This window comes from Rattus rattus, chromosome 2 (genome assembly GCF_011064425.1).
Source record: "Rattus rattus isolate New Zealand chromosome 2, Rrattus_CSIRO_v1, whole genome shotgun sequence".
NCBI lineage: Eukaryota > Metazoa > Chordata > Mammalia > Rodentia > Muridae > Rattus > Rattus rattus.
The window spans coordinates 154492457-154518817 of NC_046155.1; the positions used below are offsets into that span (position 1 = coordinate 154492457).

General features: G+C 54.6%; 1 protein-coding gene across 1 annotated transcript; it reads left to right on the top strand.

Annotated features, from left to right (window-relative positions):
* Positions 1–224: 224 nt before the first annotated feature.
* On the top strand, positions 225–24906 carry Prr12 (proline rich 12). The gene is made up of 14 exons (XM_032893683.1): positions 225–772; positions 2245–2357; positions 3163–3324; positions 3404–6705; positions 7156–7822; positions 9478–9902; positions 17775–17891; positions 18018–18151; positions 18506–18987; positions 21304–21429; positions 21698–21795; positions 23412–23558; positions 23642–23737; positions 23874–24906. The coding sequence occupies exons 1-14, from the start codon at positions 687–689 to the stop codon at positions 24018–24020; spliced, it is 6102 nt and encodes a 2033-aa protein (XP_032749574.1). The 5' UTR covers positions 225–686; the 3' UTR covers positions 24021–24906.
* The last annotated feature ends 1455 nt before the right edge of the window (positions 24907–26361 follow it).

Sequence of the window (26361 nt, forward strand, 5' to 3'; positions counted from 1 at the left end):
GTGGAGCTGAATATCTGGGTACCGGTGCTGTGCCCCACACCCCCAGGCTCCGCTGGTGCCTCGCGCTCACTTGCTCTTTCCCCTCCCTCCCCCGCCTCCCAGGCCTGGCTAGTGCTCGCCTGCTCTCTCGCTCTCTCTTTTTTTTTTTTTTTTTTTTTTTTTTTTGCATTTGCACGGGATTGTGGGAGGAAGCGGAGCGCAGCCAGACACCCCGCCGCCCGCCCCCTTCCCTCCCCCTCCCCAGCCGCCTTGTGCAAAGATGGCTGCACCGTGAACGCAGAGGAGGAGGAGGCGGCGGCGGCGGCGGCGAAAGAGCGAGCACCCAGCGCCCGCACCCACTCCGGGGCCGTCCGGGACGCCCCCTCCCGAGCGCGCTTCCCCCTTCTCTCTTGCAAGCGCCGGGGCAAAGGCGGAGACAGCGGGGTCCCTCCTCCCCCCTTTCCCTCCTCCAGGGGGAACCCCCCCTCCTTGGCTCAGCGGCTGCACCCCTCCTTTGCCCGCCCCTCCGTCCCTGCCCCCTCCCTCCCCCGCCCGGGGCCTTCCCGGGCCTTCGGTGGCCGCAAAGAAAAAAAAAGAGAAAGGGAGGAAAAAAAGCAGCGGAGGGAGCGGCGGCGGAGGAGAGCGCGCGCGCTCCCCCTCCTTTCCCCCTCCCTCCCCCTCCCCCCAATTTCCACCGCGGCCAATTCATGGACAGGAACTACCCCAGCGCCGGCTTCGGGGACCCGCTCGGCGCCGGGGCGGGATGGAGTTACGAGAGGTCAGCGAAAGCTAGGTAAGAAGCTGAGGGGGACCTAGAGAAACGGGCTAAGAGGTGGGGGATTCCTGCCTGGCCTGGGCCTGGGGCCCGCTCGGCAACGCGTGCATCGCCAACTCCCCCTCCGGTTTTTGCAAGGGAGCGGCCTTCTTTGGGTTTGTAACAACGCCGCCGCCCCAGTTTGCAAATTGCAAACTCCGCCAAAGCCAGCTCCGGCTTGCAAAAGAGAGAAACGAAGCAGGCAAGGCGCAAAAACAAATTCGAACCGGGAAGGCCTTGGGAAGATGGGAAGGGTTGCTGAAGCAAGGCCTGGACTTGCCCCCCATCTTTAGATTCCCGGCTTGCTGACCCCTCCCCCCGGGTACCCCTAGCTCTGCAACTGCAAAGGTGGGAGGAAAGGAGAATTAGCTCGCAGACCTGGGGGGCGCGCACCCCCTCCCAGGTCCTATTGTTCCGGGGCTGCTGGAGGCTGGGCCACTCAGGCCCTCCCCCCTCCAAGAAATTCCCCGCGCAGAGTGGGCAAGGGGCCCCGCCCCCTTCTTAAACTAGGATTCTGTGTGTTGGGGGGGTCCTGAGCTTAGGGACACGCCCCCTTCTGCTCCCCACCTTTCTCAAAGCTATGAATCCTGGTTGATGGCGCGCTATTTGCCCTCTGGTCCAAGGCCACGGATTTGGGCCCTTTCTGGGATAGAGTCGTATCTTTTCCCCGTTTGTGTTTGCGCGTGTGAGCGTGGGCCCTGTGCATGCGTGGCTAGCCGCGTGTCCGTTCACCCGTGAATTTGCCTCTCGCAGTTTAATCTGTGTCGTGTGTCCTCACTCTTCACCTGCCCTTCACTCTCCTCCCCCTCAACACTTGGCTTTCCCCAGCGTGTACAAATTTTTAGAGTGGGACTTCACACTCGGGACCTTTTCCTCCCCACGGGTGAATTGAACTGTTTGTACACGCACCTGACTTTGCTTAGGCCGGTGCACTTGAACCTCAGCCTCTGGGGATGCAATGAATTCGTGTCAGTACTTGTACCTGGGACTTTCCCTGGTCCTGTCCCCTCCCCACTTTCTCCCCTAGCCATTTGGGACACAAGCTACCTCCTGCTCCTGGCCTGGCTGGATTCCTTTCCTAACTCAGGGTCTGTGCTGTTTCAGCGGGTCTTGGTTTGTCCATGTGCCCTTGCAGTGTTGGACCTTCGGTTCTGTTGTGGTGGGGGAGTAGTATACTACAAGGCAGGATCACACCTTTCATGTTGACTGTTGTAGCCGCTTCCCCTGACTTCCTTCGTCCCCAGTGTGTCCCCGCATGTCCGTGTTTGCAAACGTGGGACTCCTAAGTGTCCAGAATAGCATCGTTTTTTGCCGCCCCCACCCCACCCCATGGGATAACTGTGTTCCCTAGTGTTATCTCAGGGTTCTTCAGTCAGTTGGGAAGTTCTTCCTAGCCCCCTTCTCAGAGGATAGCTTGAGAGGATATTCTGACATCTCTCCCTTGCTCCCAGCTTGGTCTACGGCAGCTCCCGGACTTCCCACCCAGAAACCGACATCTTGCATCGCCAGGCCTACGCTGCCCCCCACCCACTACAAAGCTATGCCACCAACCACCACCCTGCAGGTATGGGCTCCCATCCTGGAGGGCTGGGGCTGGTCTGCCCTTTAAGACATCTGATTGGTTGTTGAAAGTTCCGCCCCTGCTAATTGGCCTTGCTCTGGGTCCTGGACCTCTTTTTGCCACTTCTCCTGTGATTGGTTGCCTCGGAGGCTTTATTTCATGCCGGATTCGTTAGGTGCTTCATGGCTCCGCCCTTTGTCTCCTATTGGCTGCTACCCATCAGGGGCCCCCAAATCCCACCTTCTCTTCCAGGCTTTTCCTCTCCCTGCAGCCCACCCCCAGCCCTTTCTTTCCCAGTGGGATTCTCTTGGCTGGTTGGCTCCTTTTTCTTCCCTATTGGCTCCAATTCTTTGGCCCTCCTTCTGTTTGCTTAGAGTAACCTCATCCACCACCTTGTCCTTGCTGCGCACACCTCTGATTTTTAAACCAGTCTGCCCCGGATCTCCTTGTCCCATCCCTGTTTTCTGCCTCTTGCCTTTTTTTTTTTTTTTTTTTTCTTTTTTGACTTTCGTTTGGTACTTCTGTGCTGGAAATCCAACCCGGAGCCTTCCATAGCCTTTTCCCTTCCTCCCCTACCCCTTCCTTCCGTTTATTTTAGTAAGTGCAATAGTGTCTCATGGAGTTACTCAGATTGTCTCTGAAGGTCTGATCCCCCTGCCTCAGCCTCCTGGAAGCTGAGTTGAAAGGCACTGCGTCCCTTTGCTTGTCTTTGGCTCCTCCCTCCAGTCCTCTTCTGCACTGTGTAGTGCTTTCCCTGACCAAACCACCACCCCCTACCTGGCTGACTTGTTGACTTGTCCATTGTCAGGCCTCTCTGGACTTTTTGACACTGGCCTCCACCACGCGGGCTCAGCAGGGCCCGACGCCTCCGTCATGAACCTCATCTCGGCCCTGGAGTCCCGGGGCCCCCAGCCTGGCCCTTCCGCCTCCTCACTCCTTTCCCAGTTCCGAAGTCCTTCCTGGCAGACAGGTAAGTGCTGCTCCCAGCGGGCTGGAGAAGGGCTGTCTCCTGGTCCACTCTGACCAATGGTCTTCTCCTTCATCCCTAGCCATGCACACACCGGGCCCCACGGAACTCTTCATCTCTGGTGCCCTCCCAGGTTCCAGCACCTTCCCGTCTTCCTCTGCCCTGTCTGCCTACCAGCACCCGGCTTCCTTCGGCAGCCGCCCCTTCCCAGTGCCCTCATCCCTCAGCCTCCAGGATCCACCCTTCAGTCCTCCTGCTAATGGGCTCTTGTCCCCCCATGATGTGCTCCACCTGAAGCCCTCCCAGGCTCCTACAGTGCCCTCTTCATTGGGTTTTGAGCGCCTGGCAGGGGGTGGTGTCTTGGGGCCTGCCGGCCTTGGTCCTGCTCAGACTCCCCCTTACCGTCCTGGTCCCCCAGATCCACCTCCACCTCCCCGCCACCTCCCGACTCAGTTCAATCTGCTGGCTTCTTCTTCTGCTGCCACAGCTGCCGAGCCATCTTCCCCTCAGCTCTACAACTTCTCGGGTGCTGCCCCGGGTCCACCGCCGGAGCGGGCCCTGCCCCGACAGGACACGGTCATCAAACACTATCAGCGGCCTGCCAGTGCCCAGCCCCCACCGCCCCCACCACCAGCCCATTCCCTGCAGCACTATCTGAGCTGTGGAGGCAGCTATCCCTCAATGGGCCACCGGGCCAGCTTGGCTTGCAGCCCTCTGGGAGGTGGGGAACCCTCTCCAGGGGCTGGAGAACCTAGCAAGGGTGGGCCTAGTGGGGCCACAGCTGGAGCAGCTGGCCGGGCTGCAGGCCCGGAGACGGCTGGGGGAGGTGCAGCTGCGGGTGGTGGTGGGTACCGCCCTATCATCCAGTCCCCTGGTTATAAGACGAGTAAGGGAGGTTATGGACCAGCTACAGGGGGTGCCACCAGACCCCCACCACCTCGATCCACCGCCACACCCAAGTGTCAGAGCCTGGGTGGACCAGCAGCTGCTTACGCCACTGGGAAAGCCTCTGGGGCTGGTGGGGCTGGGAGCCAGGCCTATTCTCCTGGCCAGCCCCAAGGGCTTCTGGGACCCCAGGCCTATGGGCAGGGATTTGGAGGGGGTCAAGCACAGGACTTGAGCAAAGGCCCTAACTATTCTGGGGGTCCCCCTCAGCCCCCCAGTGGTCCCCCACCTCCTGGCCTGGCTACCTGTCAGAGTTACTCTCCAGACCAGCTTCAGGGTCAGCTCTATGGGGTACAGAGTGAGCCTTACCCAGGGCCAGCTGCCCATTCACAGGGGCTCCCCACAGCCAGCCCTTCCCTCAGCTACAGTACTGGTCACTCCCCTGCTCTCTCGGGCCATGGAGGTGGCTGGGGACCCAGTTCTCTGGGAGGTGGTGGGGAGGCCAGCCCATCTCACATTATCCGACCCCTCCAGTCACCGCCTGCTACTGGCCGCCCTCCTGGCGTTGGCTCTCCAGGAGCCCCTGGCAAATACTTAAGTTCAGTCTTAGCTTCGGCTCCATTCCTGGCACCCCCCGGAGCTAGCAGCTATGCAGCTGGAGCCGGTGGCTACAAGGGAAAAGGTGACGGCTCCGAGCTGCTCGCCGGCCCTGGTGGTGCTGCCGCTGAGCGCACGGAAGATGAAGAATTTCTGATTCAGCACCTGCTTCAGGCACCCAGCCCACCTCGGACCTCAGGGGCAGATGGCTTGGTGGGTGAGGATGGGCCTGCTGATGCCTCCAAGGGACTTGGGGGCAGTGGTGGAGCCGGAGGACCGCCAGGCACACCCTACGAATTAGCCAAGGAAGATCCCCAGAGGTACCACCTGCAAAGCGTCATCAGGACTAGTGCCAGTCTGGACGAGGGTGCCACGGCCGCCCTGGAGCTGGGCCTGGGGAGGATGAAGGACAAGAAAAAGGGGCCAGAGCGGGGCGGCGAAACTCCTGAGGGGCTAGCCACCTCAGTTGTTCACTATGGAGCCGGTGCCAAGGAGCTCGGAGCCTTCTTGCAGAAGAGCCCACCTCCCCCACCACCCACGGCCCAGGCAACCCAGCCAACGCCCCACGGCCTCCTCTTGGAGGCTGGAGGTCCTGACCTTCCAATGGTGCTGCCTCCACCTCCTCCCCAGCTGCTCCCTTCTGTGCTCAGCCATGCCCCCAGCCCCTCATCCAGTGCCCCCAAAGTCGGCGTTCACCTCCTCGAGCCAGGCACCCGGGATGGGGCTCCCCAGCCGCCGCCGCCCCCACCCCCACCACCTATGCCTCTGCAGCTTGAAGCCCACCTTCGCGGTCATGGCCTGGAACCCACAGCCCCAAGTCCTCGCTTACGACCTGAGGAAAGCCTGGAACCTCCTGGAGCCATGCAAGAACTACTTGGGGCCCTGGAACCATTGCCACCAGGGCCTGGGGATACCGGTGTGGGACCACCTAACCCAGAGGGCAAGGATCCTACAGGCGCCTACCGAAGCCCCAGCCCTCAAGGGACCAAGGCACCGCGGTTCGTACCCCTCACGTCTATCTGCTTCCCCGACTCATTGCTTCAGGATGAGGAGCGGAGCTTTTTCCCCACCATGGAGGAGATGTTTGGTGGAGGGGCAGCCGATGACTATGGCAAGGCTGGACAGACCGAAGATGATGGAGACCCTAAAACTGGTGCTGGTCCACCCCCTGGTCCCACTGCTTACGATCCCTATGGCCCCTACTGTGGAGGCCGGGCGTCTGGAACCGGACCAGAGACTCCAGGCCTGGGTCTGGACCCCAACAAACCGCCCGAGCTTCCCTCCACAGTCAACGCAGAGCCACTGGGCCTGATCCAGAGCGGGCCACACCAGTCGGCGCCCCCACCTCCCCCTCCGCCGCCGCCGCCGCCACCACCCGTCTCTGAGCCCAAGGGTGGCCTCACCTCGCCCATCTTCTGCTCAACCAAGCCAAAGAAGCTGCTGAAGACGTCCTCTTTCCACCTGCTACGCCGCCGAGATCCCCCCTTCCAGACACCCAAGAAGCTGTATGCGCAGGAGTACGAGTTTGAGGCCGATGAGGACAAAGCCGACGTACCCGCAGATATCCGCCTAAACCCGAGGCGTCTGCCCGACCTGGTGTCTAGTTGTCGCTCCCGGCCGGCCCTCTCACCGCTGGGAGATATAGACTTCTGCCCACCCAACCCTGGTCCTGATGGCCCTCGTCGTCGTGGCCGCAAACCCACCAAGGCAAAGAGAGACGGCCCTCCCCGACCCAGGGGAAGGCCCAGGATTCGTCCACTGGAGGGCCCTGCCATGGCAGGTCCAGCCTCAGCCTCCATAACCACTGACGGGGCCAAGAAACCTCGGGGCCGGGGCCGGGGCAGAGGCAGGAAGGCTGAGGAAATGGGAGGTACCCGGTTGGAGCCCCTGAAGCCGCTTAAGGTGAGGGGGACTGGGTGTGGGAGGGGTTGGGCTGGACTGTCTGAGATTGAAGGTGTCAGATGCCCTCGGCGTCAGAGTTGTGGTTATCTCATTAAAAAGCACCAGAGCGTCACCTAGGTAGAGTTCCGGTGTTTCCGTAAGATAAAATGTAATGTGACGCTCTTGACAAGACGGGGTGTCAGGACCCAGGCTCTAAAGTCTTGTGCATAGAGGGGGTGGGGGATGGGCTGGCATTCAGATCCTGTGTGAAGGGACTGTTGGCCTGGTCTCCTGTCTCTTAAGTACAGTCAGTTGTGTTGAAATCTAAGACTCTACAGACTGGTTGCAGGAATTTGGAGGTGGTCTAAAGTGAGGTGGGATGGGAAACTCCAAGGCGAATCCCTGGATCTGAGGAAGGAGGCCTGGAGGCTGGGCCCCTGGACCATGACACTTTGCTCTCCCCATGTCTAGATCAAGCTGTCTGTGCCCAAGGTCGGTGAGGGTCTGGGAGCACCTTCCAACGATGTCATCTCGGGTGTAGACCACAACAGCCTGGATTCCAACCTGACCCGGGAGAAGATTGAGGCCAAGATCAAGGAGGTAGAGGAGAAACAGCCGGAGATGAAGTCAGGCTTCATGGCTTCCTTCCTTGACTTTCTCAAGTCAGGCAAGCGGCACCCACCAGTCTACCAAGCTGGCCTGACGCCACCGCTAAGCCCCCCTAAGAGCGTGCCAGCCTCTGTGCCCACCCGAGGCCTGCAGCCCCCACCACCCACCGTGCCCACTGTGCCGCACCCGGCACCTTCTGGTCCTTTTGGCCTGGGAGGTGCCTTAGAGGCTGCGGAGAGCGAGGGGCTGGGGCTTGGCTGCCCTTCGCCCTGCAAGCGGCTGGACGAAGAGCTGAAGCGCAACCTAGAGACGCTGCCCTCCTTCTCCTCGGACGAAGAAGACTCCGTGGCCAAGAACCGAGACCTGCAGGAGAGCATTTCCTCAGCCATCTCGGCCCTGGACGATCCACCCCTCACAGGGCCTAAGGACACGTCCACACCGGAGGAGCCGCCTCTAGACACTGGACCTACAGCCTCCGGTCCACCCCCTCTCCCAAGTCTGCCCAGCACCAACAGCAATGGCACGCCTGGTGAGTTCTCAGAAGGTGGTCTGGGGAACAGGGTGGGGCTTATTGGAGTCCGCAGATAAAGTTGTTTAAGTTATACACTACTTAAAGGATTTTTCCTGTTGTATAGAAAACCACACTTGACAGAGGTGACCACACTTTTTCCCTTTCACTGTGTCCTGAAACTCACTTTGTGACCAGGCTGGCCTTGAACTCGCAGATCCACATTCCTCCCGAGTGCTAGGTTTAAAAGTGTACCACATGGGGCTGGGGATTTAGCTCAGTGATAGAGCGCTACCTAGGAAGCGCAAGGCCCTGGGTTCGGTCCCCAGCTCCGAAAAAAAGAACCAAAAAAAAAAAAAAGTGTACCACCACTGCTTAGAGAAACATCTTTTAATGAGCTCAGAGGTTCAGCAGGGAATCGCAGGGCCTAGTACTGGGCCCTCGAGGATGCTGGGGAGAGACTAGGGTATAAGTGGCAGGTCCAGCTAAAGGGGTAACAAGGGAGATTTAAGGAACCGTTAATGATTGTGAGGCCTGTAGAAGTGCTTTGAAGAGTAAGCCGTGAGCTGGACTCAGTGGTAGCCCCTACCTAGAATCCCCCAGTGAGGCACTGGGGGTGTGGCTCAGAGGAGGTAGAGTTCTGTGTAGAATCCACCAGCAAAGGGATTCCTGGTGAGTCCTAATTAGGTTTTCCTAGCGAGTGAAAAACTCGAGTTCTATTACTAGTAAAAGTAGTTAGGGGTACTGGAGAGATGGCTTGGTGGCTAAGAGTGCTTACTGCTCTTTCTTTTCCTTTTTTTTTTTTGGAGCTGGGGACCAAACCCAGGGCCTTGCGCTTGCTAGGGAAGTGCTCTACCGCTGAGCTAAATCCTCAACCCCGCTTACTGCTCTTGTAGAGGACCCAGGTTCAGTTCCCAGCTCCCGCATCCAACTAACCGCCCATAATTCCCGTTCCAGGGCATCTGGTACCCTCTCCTGCTTCCGTAGGCCCCTGTACATACATGGTCTGCACACATACATGGTCTGCACACACTCGCGCGCGCACACACACACACACACACACACACACACACACACACACACACACACACACACACGTACACGTAACTAGGCAAATGTCTGTGGCATTAGAAAATCAAATAGCTGATGGAGGAGACCAGGGAGGGGCTTGTAAAAAGGCAGGAGTATCCCAGGAGGGAATGAGGACTTGGGAGGCTTGCTAGAGCGCTCGGAGTAAGGAGGCATCAGGATATGGAGTTAGGAGTTAGACAAGAGCTACAAGGGCTTGGGGAGACAGCTCAGCACCGACAATGGCACTGGGGAATGAGATGGGTTTCAAGAGTCCCAGGTAATTGCTGGAGCTACGCTTGCGGTCTCACAGAAGGACCCAGTACTGGACCAAGAAGTGGGACTTCTACAGGAGAGCCATGTCTGTCTTTGCTCTCTACCCTTAGTAAGGACACATGTGGCTTTGTAGGTAGACTGAGGGCTAAGTTGCCATTAGGGACACAGGATCTGTAAGGTTAGTAGAGCCAGCCAGGAATAGTGACACATGACTGTCATTCTAACTAGCTCTTAGATTGAAGCAGGAAAGTCAGGGTTCAAAGGCCAGCCTGGGCTACATGGTCAATGAATGGCAATAGATCTGATGACTCTCTCTCCCCCCTCTCTCTTAGAGCCCCCGCTGTTGGAGGAGAAGCCCCCACCTACTCCGCCTCCTGCCCCAACACCTCAGCCGGCCCCACCTCCACCCCCACCCCCAGTTCCAGCCTTGCCCTCACCTGCCCCACTGGTGACTCCTGTGGCTAGCTCACCTCCACCACCACAGCCACCGCCTCCACCAGCGCTGCCCTCACCACCTCCACCGCCCCCGCCAGCACCCACAACTGTCCCACCAGTTGCCCCTCCAGAGGAGCCTGCTGCCCCGTCTCCAGAGGACCCTGAACCCCCAGATGCTCGGCCTTTGCACCTGGCCAAGAAGCAGGAGACAGCAGCTGTGTGCGGGGAGACGGATGAGGAGGCTGGGGAGAGTGGCGGAGAGGGCATCTTCCGAGAGCGGGATGAGTTCGTCATTCGTGCGGAGGACATACCCTCCCTCAAGGTGAGCCTTAGCATTGTCCCCAGATGGAGCCTGACAAAGTCTCTGAGCCACCGACTGAGCAGCTGGCGAGTGACGGGCCAGTCTGGGTAGGGGCGGAGGCCGAAGAGTCACCCAGTGGGCTTGCTAGGCTGCTTTTGGGTTGTCTCACTTGGCTGCCTGAAGTGAGGACACTTGCTTTCCTTCATCCTGCCCCCTCTTCCGTGATGTCCCCCAAGCCTTCATGAACTTGATAGAAATGTACTGTTTAGGGCTGAGGATCCTTCAGCCCTTTTACCAGGTATTAGTCCGCATTGAGTTCTGCCACGGCAGAGAGAGGTTCCTCTGGCAAGTACACTGTAGCTGTCTTCAGACACACCAGAACCGGGCAGATCTCATTATAGATGGTTGTGAGCCACCATGTGGTTGCTGGGAATTGAACTCAGGACTTCCTGAAGAGCAGTTTGCTCTTAACCGCTGAGCCATCTCTCCAGCCCAAGCCCTGGACTCTTGATTTATAGGGCCAGACATTAATTCTCTCATATGCAAGGAATCCATTGGGAGCAGTTAGTTGCCCCGTAATCTTCATGCCGCTAATATGCCAGTGGGCACATCTTGCCTGGCAGGGCAGTTACAGCATTGAGGGTTCAAAATTAGTCACTCGGGGGGTTGGGGATTTAGCTCAGTGGTAGAGAGCGCTTGCCTAGCAAGCACAAGGCCCTGGGTTCGGTCCCCCGCTCCGAAAAAAAGAAAAAAAAATTAGTCACTTGGTAATTCCATTTCTTGGGGACTTAGAGTCAGGGGGGATCCAGTCGGAGCCTGTATTCTTTCCCGTTTACATATCCGCCATCAGCCTGATGCGGTTATGCCTAACTTGTAGGTGGTGTAACGGATACTTGCTTAAGGGCGCTCGCTGAGTGGCAGGCTGAGGTTTCTTGGTTTGGTTTGGTTTGGTTTGGTTTGGTTTGGTTTGGTTTGGTTTGGTTTGGTTTGGAAAGGGTTTCTCTGTGTGGCTCCGACTGTCCTGGAACTGACTCTGTAGATAAGACTCAGACTGGCCTCCGATCAGCACTCAGAGCTCCGTGTGTCTTTGCTTCCCAAGTGCTGGGATTAAAGGGGTGCCCCACCGCTGCCTGGCTAGGATTTACATTCTTGATGTAGCTCTGGCCCTGCTGGCATCAGCCTGCCTTCCCAGGTTTCCTGGGGTTGTTACAGGAGGTCCTAAGTCCAAGACCTTCCTATGCTACAGAGTAGATTGAAAGCCAGCCTGGAAAATAATAGTGAAGAAGTGAAGACAGAAAAAGCGGGGCTCCAGCTCGGTGGTAATACATCACTTGTTGACAGAGACCCTCCGCCCTGGAGGCAGAGGTTACTTTGATTCCTCCCTGGCCTGTGTCTCACAGGTAGGTTAGGGTGGTCTCGAACATGCAGCAGTCTTGCCTGTTTTGGGGATATGGTACTGTAGATGGACACCATGCTTGGTCCAGTCCAGTTTTGTTTTTCTGTTTGTTTTTCTTTGAGACGGGATCTCTGCAGAGCTCTGTCTGTCCTGGAACTCATCATGTAGACCAGGCTGGCTTCGAACTCACAGAGATCTGCCTGCCTCTGTCTTCCGAGTTTTGGGACTAAAGGTGTGCACCACCATGTCTGGCTTCTGGTTTTGTAAATAAATATTTATCAGCAGCATATCATCTGTGGGCGATTTTCCCACCCCAGTGGTAGAGCGAAACTATAAATAACTAACAGTATAAACCAGTAAACCAAGTTCCTGCTTACTTTGTCCCAAAAAAGTTTGGGTGGCCTCTTCTAGGATGTTTGGTTCATAGGCTTATCTGGCTGAGTCAGGATTAAGAGGATCCTAATGATCCAGCAGTAAAATGCTTGTGTAGAGTACCCAGTGAGAGGTTGGTCAAGAATCTGATTCTCGGGTTGGGGATTTAGCTCAGTGGTAGAGCGCTTGCCTAGTAAGCGCAAGGCCCTGGGTTCAGTCCCCAGCTCAAAAAAAAAAAGAAGAAAAGAAAAAAGGAAAAAGAAGAAAAGAGAAAAAAAAAAAAGAATCTGATTCTGTCCGTGATAGGACATGGCAGAGGTTCCAGACCTGGCGCTTGGCTGGCTGCCATCTCTCTGTGGTTGGCCCTGGGAGGCTGGGAGGCATGTCAGTTGTGGGACTAACCGGTGCCTTAGTGCACATTGTATGTCTTGAGTCTCGGCTGTTTCTTTCTGCAGTCCATATGGGTAGTAGATTGAATTCATGACAAGTACAAAAACCATTATTCCTTAAGACTCTTTTGAGAGGTGGACCTAACAGTTGGGTGGATTTTTTTGTTTTTGTTTGTTTGTTTGTTTGTTTGTTTGTTTTGTTTTGTCTTGTCTTGTCTTTGTTTTTTAGTACTAGGAGTTTAAGGCACTCAGTACAGGCAAGGTCTCACTGCGTTCCGGAGGCTGGCCTGAGCCTCACCAGGTGCGTAGTCGAGGCAGACTGCAAGCTTTCTACACTTCTCCGGCCCTGTTTTCTAACCCTGGTGAATAGGGTTCAAAGCAGTGGCTTCTCTAGCCCCATCTTACAGGCCAGAAAGGCCAATGGGCCTTTGGAAGGGGCCCATTCACTGACCTGCACTGGGACAGGAGCCACGGTCATCCATCTGATACTACTGGCCAGCTGGTGTGGGAAGGGAAGGGGCCAGGCGAGGACTCAGATGCTTAAAATACTACTCGAGTGTGAGCTTCGTTAGGGGGCACAGAGCCCTGAGGCCCTGTACCTCCTATTGGTGTCAGGGACTCCTAGAGGTGAGCGAGATAGGTGTGTCCTGCCTTGGGACGGTTTATTAGACTCCGTTATACCTCTGCTAAGTAGCTGGGCTGCCATCTTGTCATCCCCAGTCTCAGTTTTCTCAGCCACGGCTGATGACAGGAGCTTCTCCCTCGTGTGTATTGATGTGTGTTCCAGTGACCTGGCCTGTCCTTGTCAGTGATTGTGGCTCCCACACAGTGGGAATGTTGGACATGTTGCTGTGGTCTTGGGCTGGCTTTTTCTACAAGGCTTGACAAACACTCCGTAAAATACAGAGGTCGAGTGTCGTCAGGCTTTGCCACGATCCTCTTTCTGGCATTCCCCCACCCCACCCCACCCCCACCCCCGGTCGTCTGGGCAGTGTCGTTTTGAGGCTGAGGCAGGAATGTCCTGGATTAAGCCCATGACTTCCAGTGCTTGGCAAGTGGAACCAGTAGTTAGGAGTCTGAGGTCAGCCTCAGCTACATCACAGAGTTGAGGCTGGCCCGGGGCAGATGTGATTTCAAATGAAGCAAAAGTCTCCTTGCAGGTATGGGGACCCGACTGAGCTCCATCCCACAAGCCCTCGGTGGTGGGATCTACTTGGAATCCCCATGCTTAGGAGGTAGAGACCCGTGGATTCCTTGGGGGCTTGTTGGCCAGTCAGACTCGCTTAATTTGTGAGTTCCGGGCCAGCAACAAAGCTCAGGGGGTGACGGTACCTGTTCCGGACCGGAGTTTGATCCCTCACAAGCACTCAACAAGGCGGAAGGAAAAGACGGGTCTTCCTGCGAGTTGTGGTCCAGCCTCCATAGGTGTGCCTTGGTGCCTGCGTGTGTACACATATAGATGAATTTTATTTATTGTTGAAGTCTTAAAAAAATTAGGGCCAGTGAGATGGGTCATGAGGTAAAGGCGCCTGTCTCAGAATCTGATGGCTTGAGTTCCATTTCTGGAACCTTCACTGGGGAATTCGACCCTTGAGTTGCATCCCAGTCCTTCGAGACGGGACTCTAGGCAGGGCCTCTCCTGCTGAGGTGCACCCTCGGTCTGTGAAATGGCATTTTAAACTTCCTTATTTCCACAAGTATTAGAAAATTCCGGTGAAAGGAGCCATTTGTATACATTTCATTTAAGTCAAATGTCTTAAGCCTCTCCGGGGAAGTTTGCATTCTTCCGACGTGTTGGCGACGTTTCCTTGGGCTAAGTGAAGGGTTGGTAAGATGGCGTGCATTCTTTTCTGTGCTCTGAGTCTTCAGACTCCCCTCGTATACTTTATTAATGTGAGGTGCTGGTTAAATGAGTTGGCTTCAAGTGTTGAAGAGCTGTGTGGAGCTGGACCCTGGTGGTGGTGTGGCATTCGCCTTTAATCATCCCAGCACTCAGGAGTCCAGCCTGGTCCACAGACTGAGTTCCAGGACAGCGAGGGTTGCACAGAGAAACCCTGTCTTGAAAAACCAAGAAGAAACTCAACCAAGCGACAAGAAAAGCTGTGTGGGTAAACTGGCTTGCAAATTGGATGGTCACCGGCTGCTCTAGGCTCATTGTCTGTAACAGAAAAATGATACTACAGCCCAGCCTTTGTGGAGGTCGTGACAGTCATCTGAGAGGAATGGCCTTTGCAAGGCCCCATGTGAGGAGTGGGGCAGATTTGCAGAAATGCTAGTGGGAGAGGCTGGACCATGAGTGGGACTGGGAATGTGGAGGACTTGGGTACCAGGGCTGAGAGGATGGCTGTTCTTGGAGATGTAGTTTTTGCTGGCCCGGCCCTTGGTCAGCAGGGAGCTGAAGAAGGTAACTGAGGGGTAAGTTGCAGGCCTAACGAGCAGTGTTGGCCACCACTGTCCGTGACTGCCTTCCTGTTGGTGGGATCTCTTCGATTTTGTTTCTTCGTAATCGTCGTTGCTCTGAGTGGCTTTGAACTCCGGCACACAAGACATTTTCTTTTTTTTTTTTTTTTTTTTAAAGATTTTATTTATTATATATAAGTACACTGTAGCTGTCTTCTGATACACCAGAAGAGGGCATCGGATCTCTTTACAGATGGTTGTGAGCCACCATGTGGTTGCTGGGAATTGAACTCATGACCTCTGGAAGAGCAGTCGGGTGCTCTTAACCGCTGAGCCATCTCTCCAGCCCCACAAGACATTTTCTTGCAAATTAAGGCACGGTGGCTCATCCTATAATCCCTGTCCTTAGGCATCTGAGACAAGATTGCCACAAGTTGGAGGCTGACTTGGCTACGTAGAGAGTTCCAGGTCACTGGACCCAGCTGACCTTTCTCCTTAAATACCATCCCTGGGCGTGTGTAGCTCACCTGCTCACATTCCTGTCGCTAGCAGCAGCACGTGTTTGGCTTATCATTCGTGGGCCACATTCTTAGGAGAGAATCAGATTGGTCCACTCATCCTTGGGTACCAAGATGGAGATCAGTGATTGGCCTGCCTGTTGGCTGTTAAAGTCAGGTGTCCTGCAGTGAGCTGACCATCTCAGTATGGCGGTCCGTGAGATGGGCGACTTCCTAGTCAGTCGCTGGGTGGGGTTGGTTATATGATTGATAAGAAGAGAGCCTGGAAGTACTGGCCTTAAAGAGTGGGGAGAAGAGAAGGTTGTGATTTCCGGGGTCACTCCCGAAGAGTGAGCTGTGGAGATGGCTTAGTGATTAGGAGTGTCAGTGATCTTGGAGTTCACTTGAGTTCTCTTGGGTTCTTTACAACCACAGATAATTCCAGCACCGGGGCAGTTTCTTGCCCTCTCATGGACTCCGTGGGTACTGCTCTCGGGTGCTCGTTCCCACTCATAGACATGTTAACAAAAAACAATACCGAAGAAAGGGCGTTTTGGAGGAAGACCAAAAGCCTGAGTTGGAAAAGAACAGAAGGGCAGATAGGGAGATAGGTTGGTGCCTGGTGACAAACCCCAAAAGGGCTTCCAGGAAGTCTCTGAAGAACCGGAACAGTGAGTTCTGTGTTCACGTTCATCGATTGGGCAAGAAAGCCTGTGGGGGCGTGTACCCATAGGCTCAGAAAGTCTGCGATGTGACTGCAAACTTGGAGAGGTCTGATGCCCTGTGGGGCAAGGATGGAGGAGAGAGGACACAAACACAGCGTTTCCTTGTCAGGGGAAAGGCTGTGTTTGGAGTCCAGGGAGTATTTTGGAGTTGAGCAGATGTGGTCTGAAGTACACTTGTTTTCGGGGGGGGGGGGTACTTCTGACCTAGCCTGTGATGTCATCTGGGAGCTCAGAAGAAAACTGGGTTTGGGGTACCTGCATTCCTTCTGTATCTCTCTCTCTGCGTCCTATTGAGCAAGTTGTTAGAACTCCTTTACATGCATATACTGATTCAGGAGCCATAAAAAAATGAGGGTGCAGAAACAGATTTCACCACGCTAAGAGTGCATGGTTTGACACGCATATACCCGTATAGTACTGGTACTCAAAGCAGACATTACCAATAGATCTTGATACTTTTTTTTTTTTTTTTTTTCTTTTTTGGAGCTGGGGACCGAACCAGGGCCTTGCGCTTCCTAGGTAAGCGCTCTACCACTGAGCTAAATCCCCAGCCCCTTGATACTTCTTTTTTTTTTTTTTTTTTTTTTTTTTTTTTTTTTTTTTTTTCGGAGCTGGGGATCGAACCCAGGGCCTTGCGCTTCCTAGGTAAGCGCTCTACCACTGAGCTAAATCCCCAGCCCCGATCTTGATACTTCTGAGCACAGTTAAAAGGAGGACATGACTAATCAATTGGGGTTACCATCTGAATTCTATTTGATCACTTGATCTGTAATCTCTGAATGCAGTAGCCACATTTCATTCATTTCTGCATTCTTGTGTCACCCATGGCTGTCTCGCCCTGTCACATGTGACAGCCCTTGGTGTCACTCTGTAGACCAGGCTAGCCTCGAACTCCCAGAGATCCTCCTGCCTGTGCCTCCCCGGTGCTGGAATTAAAAGTGTGAGCCACCAGGCCCAGCTTCAGGAAGCATTTTTGGGTCTCAATCTGTAACCCAGGCTAGCCTCAAGTCAGTCTTCTTCCTCAGATTCCCAAAATGCTGGAAATTGCAGGCATGCAGAACCACACCTGCCTCTTTGGGTTCTTGAGTGTTTTGTTCCTGTGTTTATCTCCTCTGTGGTCCTCTTCTTGTGTGCAGGTCAGATGGCTGTGCACTGGGATCCTCGTGCTAAAACACTGGGACGGAGGATGTCAGAGAATGCCAAGAGGGTCAAGAGGGCAGCCCAGGCCAGGCAGTAGTGACAAACGCCTTTAATCCCAGCCCTTAGGAGGCAGAGATGGGCAGATCTCTGTGAGCTCGAGGTCTGCCTGTCTCTGTGGTACTTCGTGTGGTGCTGCACGTGTGGCAGAGTGAGTCACATCCCAGCCTCACTGGGAGGATTTTAGGCAGGCACTTTATCTTTGAGCCACGCCCCTAACTCCTTACTGCAGGATGTAGGTAGGCGCCCTGCCGTTCAACTCTATCCCCTGAACTCTCCTCTCTGAGATAGTGCCTTGCTGTGTATCCAAGGCTGGCTTTCATTCCTTAGTCCTGCCTCAGCCTCCTAAGAGGCGGAGCTGATGCTCCCCGTGTTTTCCTTGTGCGACTTGCTGCCTGTGCTCTGAGTGCCTCGTGGAAAGCTTTGCAGTTGTCACTGTCTCCTTCCGACTATGGTACTGCACTTCAGGAGCCTAGATAGCTTGTGGCTATAAACAGAACATATGTCTTGCTCACGGCTTTGGAGACTGGAAGTCAAATGTCAGCCTCCTAGCAAATCTGGTTTATGGACGAGCCTTCTTCCTAGTTGCTAGATGGTACCATCAGGCCGTGTCCCTAAAATAAGGGGTCGATTTGTCTTTTGCTTCTCTAAAGGTTTGTTTTATTTTATTCTTTTTAACGTATATGTCTTTGTAAGTGTAGGTTATGTGTGTGCAGGCCCTTGGAGGCCAGCTAGAGTTACGGGCATTTGGGACCTGTCTTAACATGTGTGCTGGGAACTGAACTTGAAAGAACAGGAAGCTCTCTTAACCAGCAATCCTCCTGCCTCAGCTGGGATTAGAGGTGTGAGCGACGAAGTCTCCAGCAGGGCAGGGGTGAGGGTAACCTTGTAGGTCTCCTTGGTCTCTTCCTCCTCAGCTGGCCCTGCAGACTGGCCGGGAGCCCCCACCCATCTGGCGTGTCCAGAAGGCCCTTCTGCAGAAGTTCACTCCGGAGATCAAGGATGGCCAGAGGCAGTTTTGTGCTACCAGTAATGTAAGCCAATGTGTGGGGGTGTGGATTTGGGGGGTGGGGAGCGAGTGCTCAATCTCTGCATGACCCAGGGCATGGAGGTGGGTTGGTAACACATGCTGGCTCTCACAGCCTTTGCTCTCTCCACAGTATCTGGGTTATTTTGGGGATGCAAAAAACCGGTACCAGCGCCTCTATGTGAAGTTCTTGGAGAATGTCAACAAGAAGGATTATGTGAGGGTGTGCGCTCGGAAACCCTGGCACCGGCCCCCACTGCCAGTCAGGTACTGACAGTGGTAGGGTACCTGAGGGGAAGGTGTGAAGCTGGCTTCACATGCAGGAGATGGAGCTTTTCCTGAGGGAAATAGAGCCAGGAGACACTCCTGGCAGAAGGAGAAAGACCCATGGTAGGGGATGCAGTCCCAGAGAGGCAGGCAGCAGGAACCCAGAGAGGTAGGCAGGTCTATCCAGAGAGGTGCGGAACCAGAGGAAGGAAGGAGGAGAGAGGCTTAGAGAGGTAGGGCGAGCAGTGACCTACCCACCCACCCAAAAGGAGGTGATTGTGAACATTCAGGGTCTCAGAGCGTGGGGGTGGGGTCTCCAGCTTGCTGATGACAACCTCTCTTGTCCTTTTCCAGACGGTCTGGTCAGACCAAGGGCCCTACCCCTGTTGGGGGCAATTCTGCACCTCCCTCTAAGGTCCCAGCCCCACCTCCTAAGCCTGAGACCCCTGAGAAGATGACGTCAGAGAAGCCTCCAGAGCCAACACCTGAGCCTACTGTACCCGAGCCCCCTGCCCCAGAGAAGCCATCCCCACCCCGACCTGCAGAGAAGGAGAAGGAGAAGGAGAAAGAGAGGGTAACCCGTGGTGGTGATCGGCCTTTGCGGAGCGAACGGGCCACCAGTGGGCGGCAAATGCGGACTGACCGGAGCCTAGCCACAGGGCAGTCCACCACCTCCCGGCTGCCCAAAGCCAGGCCCTCGAAGGTCAAGGCTGAGCCGCCTCCAAAGAAAAGGAAGAAGTGGCTGAAGGAGGCAGTGGGCAATGCCTCAGCGGGTGATGGCCCTGGGTGCAGCTCATCAGACTCCGAGTCCTCCCCTGGCGCACCCAGCGAGGATGGTAGGTTCCAGCAGCTGCGGGCATAGGGGGTCATGTGGGGGAGGGAACACTGGCTTTGAGGGTACAGGGTGATAGCAGCTTGAGGGCCGTGGGTAGCCTCCCAAATGGAAGGGGACTCCCCAGTAATGGCAGGAACTAGCCGTTAACAGTCACTTCCCTGTGTAACCGGTATGTGTCTGCTAAGGCCTTAGTACGTTGTTCCATTTCCAGGGCAGCCATAAGAGGTAGAGGCTGTAACTCCATGTAGAGGCCAGGCCTCCTGGCAGAGGCCTCATCCTGCTAAAAAGCAGCCGAGGACTTTGGGAGATTCAGAACCAGTCTGAGCTGCAGCCCGTTCAGCTCAAGATCCCATCTCACAAGACAAAGTAAAAAATAAACAACCATGTTGAATTCAGGCGGTGGAGGCAGACGCCTTTAATCCCAGCACTAGAGAGGCAGATGGGTCTTTGGGTTCGAGGCCAGCCTGGGTCTACAGTGCGAGTTCCAGTTCCAGGGCTATATAGGAAGACTCGGTCTCAAGGGAAAAAGACCAAAGAAACAGGCAAAATAAACTTCCAAAGTAAACTAGAACCAAGCTGTAACTCAGTGTTTGAATCTCCTGTACTGCAGAGTAAATCAGAGTTACAGAATTTATAAGTAAACAAATAAAACTTAAACACCATATGCAGACAGATGAGGAAGCAGACTTCGGGTGGGAGCACCTGCGTGGCTGGGCGACCTGCTGCGGCTGGGCCAGCGTTCACTCCCATGGAGCCTGTGACACCCTTTATGTTCACTGATGGGTGGTTTTGGTTCATGACAGGTTAGTTCTTAGGCCTGTGACAGATGTCCTGGGCCCAGACAGCGGTGCTCATGTGACCCCGAGAAAGGCAGAACCTTTTCTTTCCTGACCTTGCCTGTCAAGTTGGCCTCAGGTAGCTCCTGAGGGAGAATCTTGCCTAGAGTTGGCACCACAAGAGCTCTGTGTCAGCTGGATGTTCTGCTGTGTCCCTAATGCTCAGCATGATGACCGCCCTATGGGGCAGGAGGATTGCCATGAGTTTAGAGGGTTGGCCTGTCTACACAAGCTTGTTGTCTTGTCTCAAAAATAACAACAACAACAAAGCCCTATTCTCCTGGCTTTGGCATGTGCTTTCTCTCTTGCACCATTTGGCTCTAAATGGCTAACATGTCTGACATACCTGCTTGTGAATTGTGAGGACTGCAGGAGATGCCCATTCATTTTGCGTGTCTGTCTTTTGCGGGTATGTCTGTGCGCCATGTGTATACCTGGCGCAGTGGAGAAGAAGGTGTTGGATCTCTAAGACCTAGTGCAGATGGTTGTGAAGTACCACGTGGTGCTGGGTCCTCTTGGGCTATTGGTGCTTCTAACCACTCAGCCATCTCCACCCCCAGTGTAATGTCTTCAGCTTGTCTGTATCAGCTGTGAAAGTAGTTCTCTCGCTCCCTCTCCCTCCTTTTTTTTCTCTTTTCTTTTTTGTTGAGATGGTCTTATGTAGCTCAGACTGCCTTGTAACTGGCTACGGACTTGTGGGTAACTCTTGCACTTGCGCTGTACTGCCTCCACCTCTCCCATCACAAGCGTACCTCACGCCGTGGTGCTGGGCATAGAAGCCAGGCTTTGTTGGTGTGTTCTAGATCAGCGCTCTACCAGTTAAGCTAATCCTGACCTCTGACCTCCGTTTTGGTACGTTTGCTTCAACTGTGTCTCACTGTGTAGCTCTGGCTGGCTTTGAACTCAACAGAGCTCTCCCTGCCTCTGCCTCCAAAGTGCTGGGATCACAGGTGTGCACCACCATTCTCGACTGGTCTCTTTTTTTTTTTTTTTTTTTTTAATATTTATTTTATGCATATGAGTACACTGTAGCTGTCTTCAGACACAATAGAAGAGGGCATCGGATCCCATTACAGATGGTTGTGAGCCACCATGTGATTGCTGGGAATTGAACTCAGGACCTCTGGAAGAGCAGTCGGTGCCCTTAACCACTGAGCCATCTCTCCAGCCCGACTGGTCTCTGTCTTGATTCAGTGTTTTGGTTTCGATAGGTTCTCATGGGGCCATACTGAATTAGGCCCACTTCCCTGGCCCTGAGGAGTTGCCGTTCTTGTCACTCTGCTCTTGGGATCTTGAGTGTATCTATCATTCCAGCCTGGACAAGCTAAGCCACGTCGTTCTCTGAGCTCAGTCATCACGGCATCCTCAGCAGAGGCTCCCCTGTGCCCTCCTAGCTAGGGTTTGCGCCGTGAGTCCTTACCATTGGAAGTAGCGTCTGCTGCATGGTAACCTCTGAATGAGTCTGTCCCGTCTCTCCCCAGAGCGGGCAGTTCCAGGACGGCTGCTGAAGACACGGGCCATGCGGGAGATGTACAGGAGCTATGTGGAGATGCTGGTGAGCACAGCCCTGGACCCAGACATGATCCAGGCCCTGGAAGACACACATGGTGAGCTGGACCAGGAAGGAAGCCTGGATCAGAGGAGGGATATGGAGTTATGGGTGGGTGCTGGCTTCCTGAGGCTGAGGGTTGGGGCCGGGTGGAGGGTTAGGGTCTAGGGCTGAGCGCTGGGCACTTAGCCCTTTGAGAGGAAAGCTGGGACCTGGGAAGGAACTGTGCTCCTGGACTCTGTGGTCTTGGGGAGAAGGGGATTTGGGGACCCCAGACAAACCCTGTTCATGGGAGCTGCTGTCTGCCAACACCCCTGCTCTTGCAGATGAACTCTATCTTCCACCCATGCGGAAGATTGACGGCCTCCTCAATGAGCACAAGAAAAAGGTCCTGAAGCGGCTGTCACTGAGCCCAGCGCTGCAGGTGCTTGGGGGCTGAGTGGGTTGCATGGGGCCCAGATCAGGTGTGGAGACTGTGGGTAGTCAGTGCCGAGGTTACTTGAGTACCTTCCCTAGAGCAGGGATCAGGAGGGGAATCATCACAGGGTCATTGCTGTCCTCAGCTCCGTCTGGAGAAGATGAGAGCTAAGCTGGCGAGGCCCCTGGCTTCCCAGCAGCCCCACAGGGAACGTTAATAGAGCAGGCTTGGGCCTGAGGCTTTTTTGTCTGGCCACCCTATCACCCATCTCCTGTCTCCCTATGAGACACAGCTGTCATATCCTGGGCTCATTCCTGCCCTCTGGAATGGCCCCTCATGCTGGATGGTACACCCCAGGGCCACCCTGAGAATCTTGAGGTACAGTGCTGATGTGCTGAGGACTCTAATCCTGATGTCAGGGTCTGGGAATTCGGCTCACTTGGTAGCGTGCTCAGGCCTTGGGTTCCATCCTCAGCACGGGCTTATCCAGACATGGTGGGTGCCTGATACTCTTCCAGCTGTAAACACGGGAGGCTGGTCCTGTTTGGAGTATTTAGATTGTCGTTGAGAATTCTGGGATAGAATATAGCAGGTTGTCTTGGAGCTCCTGGCAAGATGTCAGTCTGACTTTAAAAAAGTATAAAGTTTGTCTGCTTCTGAGGATTCTGGTTAATGTGTTGTTTAGGGTTTTTTTGGTTTGGTTTGATTTGGTTTTGTGGAGACTGGGTCTTACTAGGTAGCCTTGGCTATATTAGAACTTGCTGTGTAGAATAGGCTTGCATATACCTGTCACCCCAGGGTTGGGGATTTAGCTCAGTGGTAGAGCGCTTGCCTAGCAAGCTCAAGGCCCTGAGTTCAGTCCTTGGCTCCGGAGGGGGGAAAAAAAAAGAGAGAGTACACAGATATTTGTCACCCCAGTTCTTTGGGAGGTTGGGGCAGGAGAATCAAAACTCAGAGCCATCTTGGACAACTTAACGAGGCCATGTCACAAGATTAAAAAAGGAGCTGTGTGGTGGCACATTCCTACAGCCTCAGTACTTGGAAGGTAAAGGCATGTGAGTCTCTGTGGGTTTAAGGTCAGCCAGGTCAAATAGTGAGGGTTCTGTCTTTTTATGAAAAAGAGAAGAGAGAAAACTCAGGGGTTAGTACTAGGCTGCCTCCCTACTTCTGGGTCGGTGTTCAGCAACCTGGTTTGCATAGTTCCAGGGATAGATGAGGCTGGTACAGTGAATTAGAGTGCATAATTTTTAGGGGTGTGTTTTTGTGTGTGTGCGTGTGTGCGTGTGCGTGCGTGTGTGTGTGTGTGTGTGTGTGTGTGTGTGTGTGTGTGTGTGTGTGTGTGTGTGTGTGTGTGTGTGTGTATGAATCTTGAATTCAGCTGGAGACCACATCTGCAGTTGTGAGCCGTTCCGGGTGGGTGCTAGAAACTGAACCTGGGACGTCTTCGAGAACAGAGCTCCATTCCGTAGAGCGCAGAATGGTGGGTAGAATGTGGCACTTGTGAGATTTGAGGCCATGCTAGGATCACAGGCAGGATAGTGAGGCCTACGTGATCTGAGTGCTGGAGTTGAATGGCAGGTCAGGTCCAGGGAGGTGGCCCCTGACCCTTTGGCTTCCCGCAGGATGCCCTGCACACGTTCCCACAGCTGCAGGTGGAGCAGACTGGAGAAGGCTCCCCCGAAGAGGGAGCTGTGCGGCTGCGGCCTGCAGGGGAGCCCTATAACCGAAAGACGCTCAGCAAGCTCAAGAGAAGCGTTGTGCGGGCCCAGGTAGGACTCTTGGCCTGGGAGGGGTAAGCGCAGGAGGAGGGGTGCTGGCCAGAGCGTATGAGCACGTGCTCCTCTGTCCGCAGGAGTTCAAGGTGGAGCTGGAGAAGTCGGGGTACTACACCCTTTACCACTCTCTGCACCACTACAAATACCACACGTTTCTGCGCTGCCGAGACCAGGTGAGCACCAGCCCGGCTCCTCAGTCCTCTTGTGGTCAGGAACTCCAGCCTTCCTCCTCAGTCCTGGTCCCATCCCTTCCCTAGCCATCTTCCCTAGCCATTTCTTCCCACACAGCTTCACCTTCCTTCCCCGCAGACCCTGGCCATCGAGGGTGGTGCTGAGGACCTGGGTCAAGAGGAGGTAGTCCAGCAGTGCATGAGGAACCAGCCATGGCTAGAACAGCTGTTCGACTCCTTCAGTGACCTGCTGGCCCAAGCACAGGCCCACAGCCGCTGTGGGTGACCACACCCTGCCTGGCGAGGGGGACACCTCCTCCATGAACTGAGAACTGGACAGAACTGTCCTCTGGAGCTGACTCCTAGGCTCCCTTGCTGCCAGGAGGGAAGGGGTCGTCCTCAGCCAGGGTGTGTCCACACAGCCCCCTCTACTCCCTTTCACACCCTCCCCCATTCGTGTACAGAGAAATTATTTATATATATGTATAAATGTCTATTTAGTAACACTTGCCCTGTCCCCTGGCCCAGCCCCCCCAACACGGCCATCGCCCCTGCCCCTCCACCGTGTACATAATGTATAGGAAAATTCTATGTATGGTTGAGGGAGGCAGGGCGGCTTGAGAGAACCGGGGAACCCCCTCTCCCCTCCAAGCTCCCCCTCCGGGCCAACATCTTTACTAAAGGCTGCTCCCCAAGGGCGTGTGGTGTTGGGTGGGAGGGGCCAAACATCTTGTTAATTATTTTTAATCTTATTTATTGTACATACCCGGGGTAGGGGCGGGGTAGGGTACATACCCTCCTGTTCCTTTTCTACAGCGATCTGTCTCCCCCGCCCTCCGCCCTGCTTCCCTTTGTCTTCTCAATGTGGTTCTATTTTTTAATGCCTCTCTCTGCCCCGGCCCTGCCCCCTCCTGCCCTCTTCCCTCCTCTCGTTGACCTCCTGCTCTTCTTACTCGGCGCTGTACAACTCACCTTGTATACACTGTGTACACACAACCAGCCAAACGAAACCCAACAGCAACACTTTACCAGCAGGCTGGAGTGCTCTGTCTGCGGCGGTGGGTGGGCCTGGGCAGTGGGAGCAAGGATTGGCAAAGAAACCCGGATGAAGCCCGCTTAGGTATAGAGCCCAGGGACCGTGTATGTGTGACCCCAAAATCTAATGACCTCAAACAAGCATGAATTTTGTTATGGTTTGTCAAGATCGAGGGTTGGGGTGGACAGGCTGCCTAGGGGGATTGTGGCTGCAGGATTCCCAGGTAAGGTTGTGTGGCTATGGGCTGCTGGCCTCAATTTACTGTGTAGCATTTCCATGATCTCATTGAATTTTCTTACAATCTGGTTTTGGGCAAGGAGGAAGCCGTCTGAAACATCTACTACTGTGCTTGTCGCAGACTCCTTGTGGGGCTGGAGAGGGAGCTCAGTAGTTAAGGGTGCTGGCTGCTCTTACAGAGGTCCCCATTTCTCTCCCCACATTGGATGGCTTATGCAGAAGGCAATTGAACTCTCCTTTTACATCTCACATAGCTTAAGCTACATGTAACTGTGGCTGACAAACTTCTAATCCCCCTGCCTCTACTTCCCAGGTGCCAGGATTATAGACATGTAGCACCCCACCTGGTTAGATTCCACTTTTAAAGAATACGTGAATCTGTAACACTTTGCAGGTAGATCATGAAGAGCAGGTGTTGAGGGCTGGGTAGCAGTCATTACAGAGGCAAGGGTCCCCTCCACAGCCACACGACTCAGGAGCCTAAAAGCTGGAAGCATATCAGACAGCCTCACTGTAGCCTGGGTTGGTGTGTAGTGCTCAGTTCGCTGACATTCACAGTCCTTGGACAGGTCATGGATATTGATGGGCAGGAAGGACTCCACACTGCTCTGTGAGCTGCCTCAGCGGCCTGCATCCCTCCCAAGAGGAGCAGCGCTAACAGGCAACTTGACACAATGCCAGGTTGCTGTTCTAGATTTGATTTGCCAGGGGCGGGGCCAGGCAAGGCCACAAAGAGGCTGCTGGGAATGTGGGAGATGTTCAAAGCCAGTGTTTGATGCTGGGTCAGGTGTGTCTGTGTGTTCTGCACAGGGGATAGACAGGCCTGTACCATAATGGGTGTTAAGTACTATGTTACTGAGTCATTTGTTGCTCAGAGTGTCCCTGCAGCCCTCCCAAGAGTTTGTAGGAATTTCGTCTCAGGTCTGTTAAATCAAAACCAAGTAATCCCAGGAGGAGTTACCATGGAAACTCAAGGCTATCCTGAAAAGGGATGGGATCAGGTCTTGCTGGTTGAGCTACTGTCTAGAATTCCCCGGTGAGGGGCTGGGGTGTGGATCAGTGATAGAAACCAGATGTGTAAGAAGAGCCTGATTCCCCAAGGTGGATGGGGACACTAAAACTGGAATGTTAGCAATGGGGTTAGCCTCTAGTGAGGGCTGTAAGCGGCTATGACCTGCAAGCCAAAATATGCGGTGGCTTGATCTAAACTGTGGACCAGCCCTGCAAATGCAGGCTAGAGAACCCGGGATCAGAGTTGACTGTCCCAGGTGGGAGCTCTAGAGCAGAAGTTTAACCTGCAAAGACAACAGCCCTGGCAGAGTGGAAGGGCAGTATTGATCTGGAGAAAATCCAA

Bases quoted from the DNA above. Each gene is read 5' to 3' on its own strand.
- Prr12 (XM_032893683.1), top strand. From the start codon at position 687: ATGGACAGGAACTACCCCAGCGCCGGCTTCGGGGACCCGCTCGGCGCC. The intron at 2,358-3,162 runs GTATGGGCTCCC...GTCCATTGTCAG, and splicing joins CACCAACCACCACCCTGCAG to GCCTCTCTGGACTTTTTGAC. The intron at 18,988-21,303 runs GTAGGTTCCAGC...GTCTCTCCCCAG, and splicing joins TGGCGCACCCAGCGAGGATG to AGCGGGCAGTTCCAGGACGG.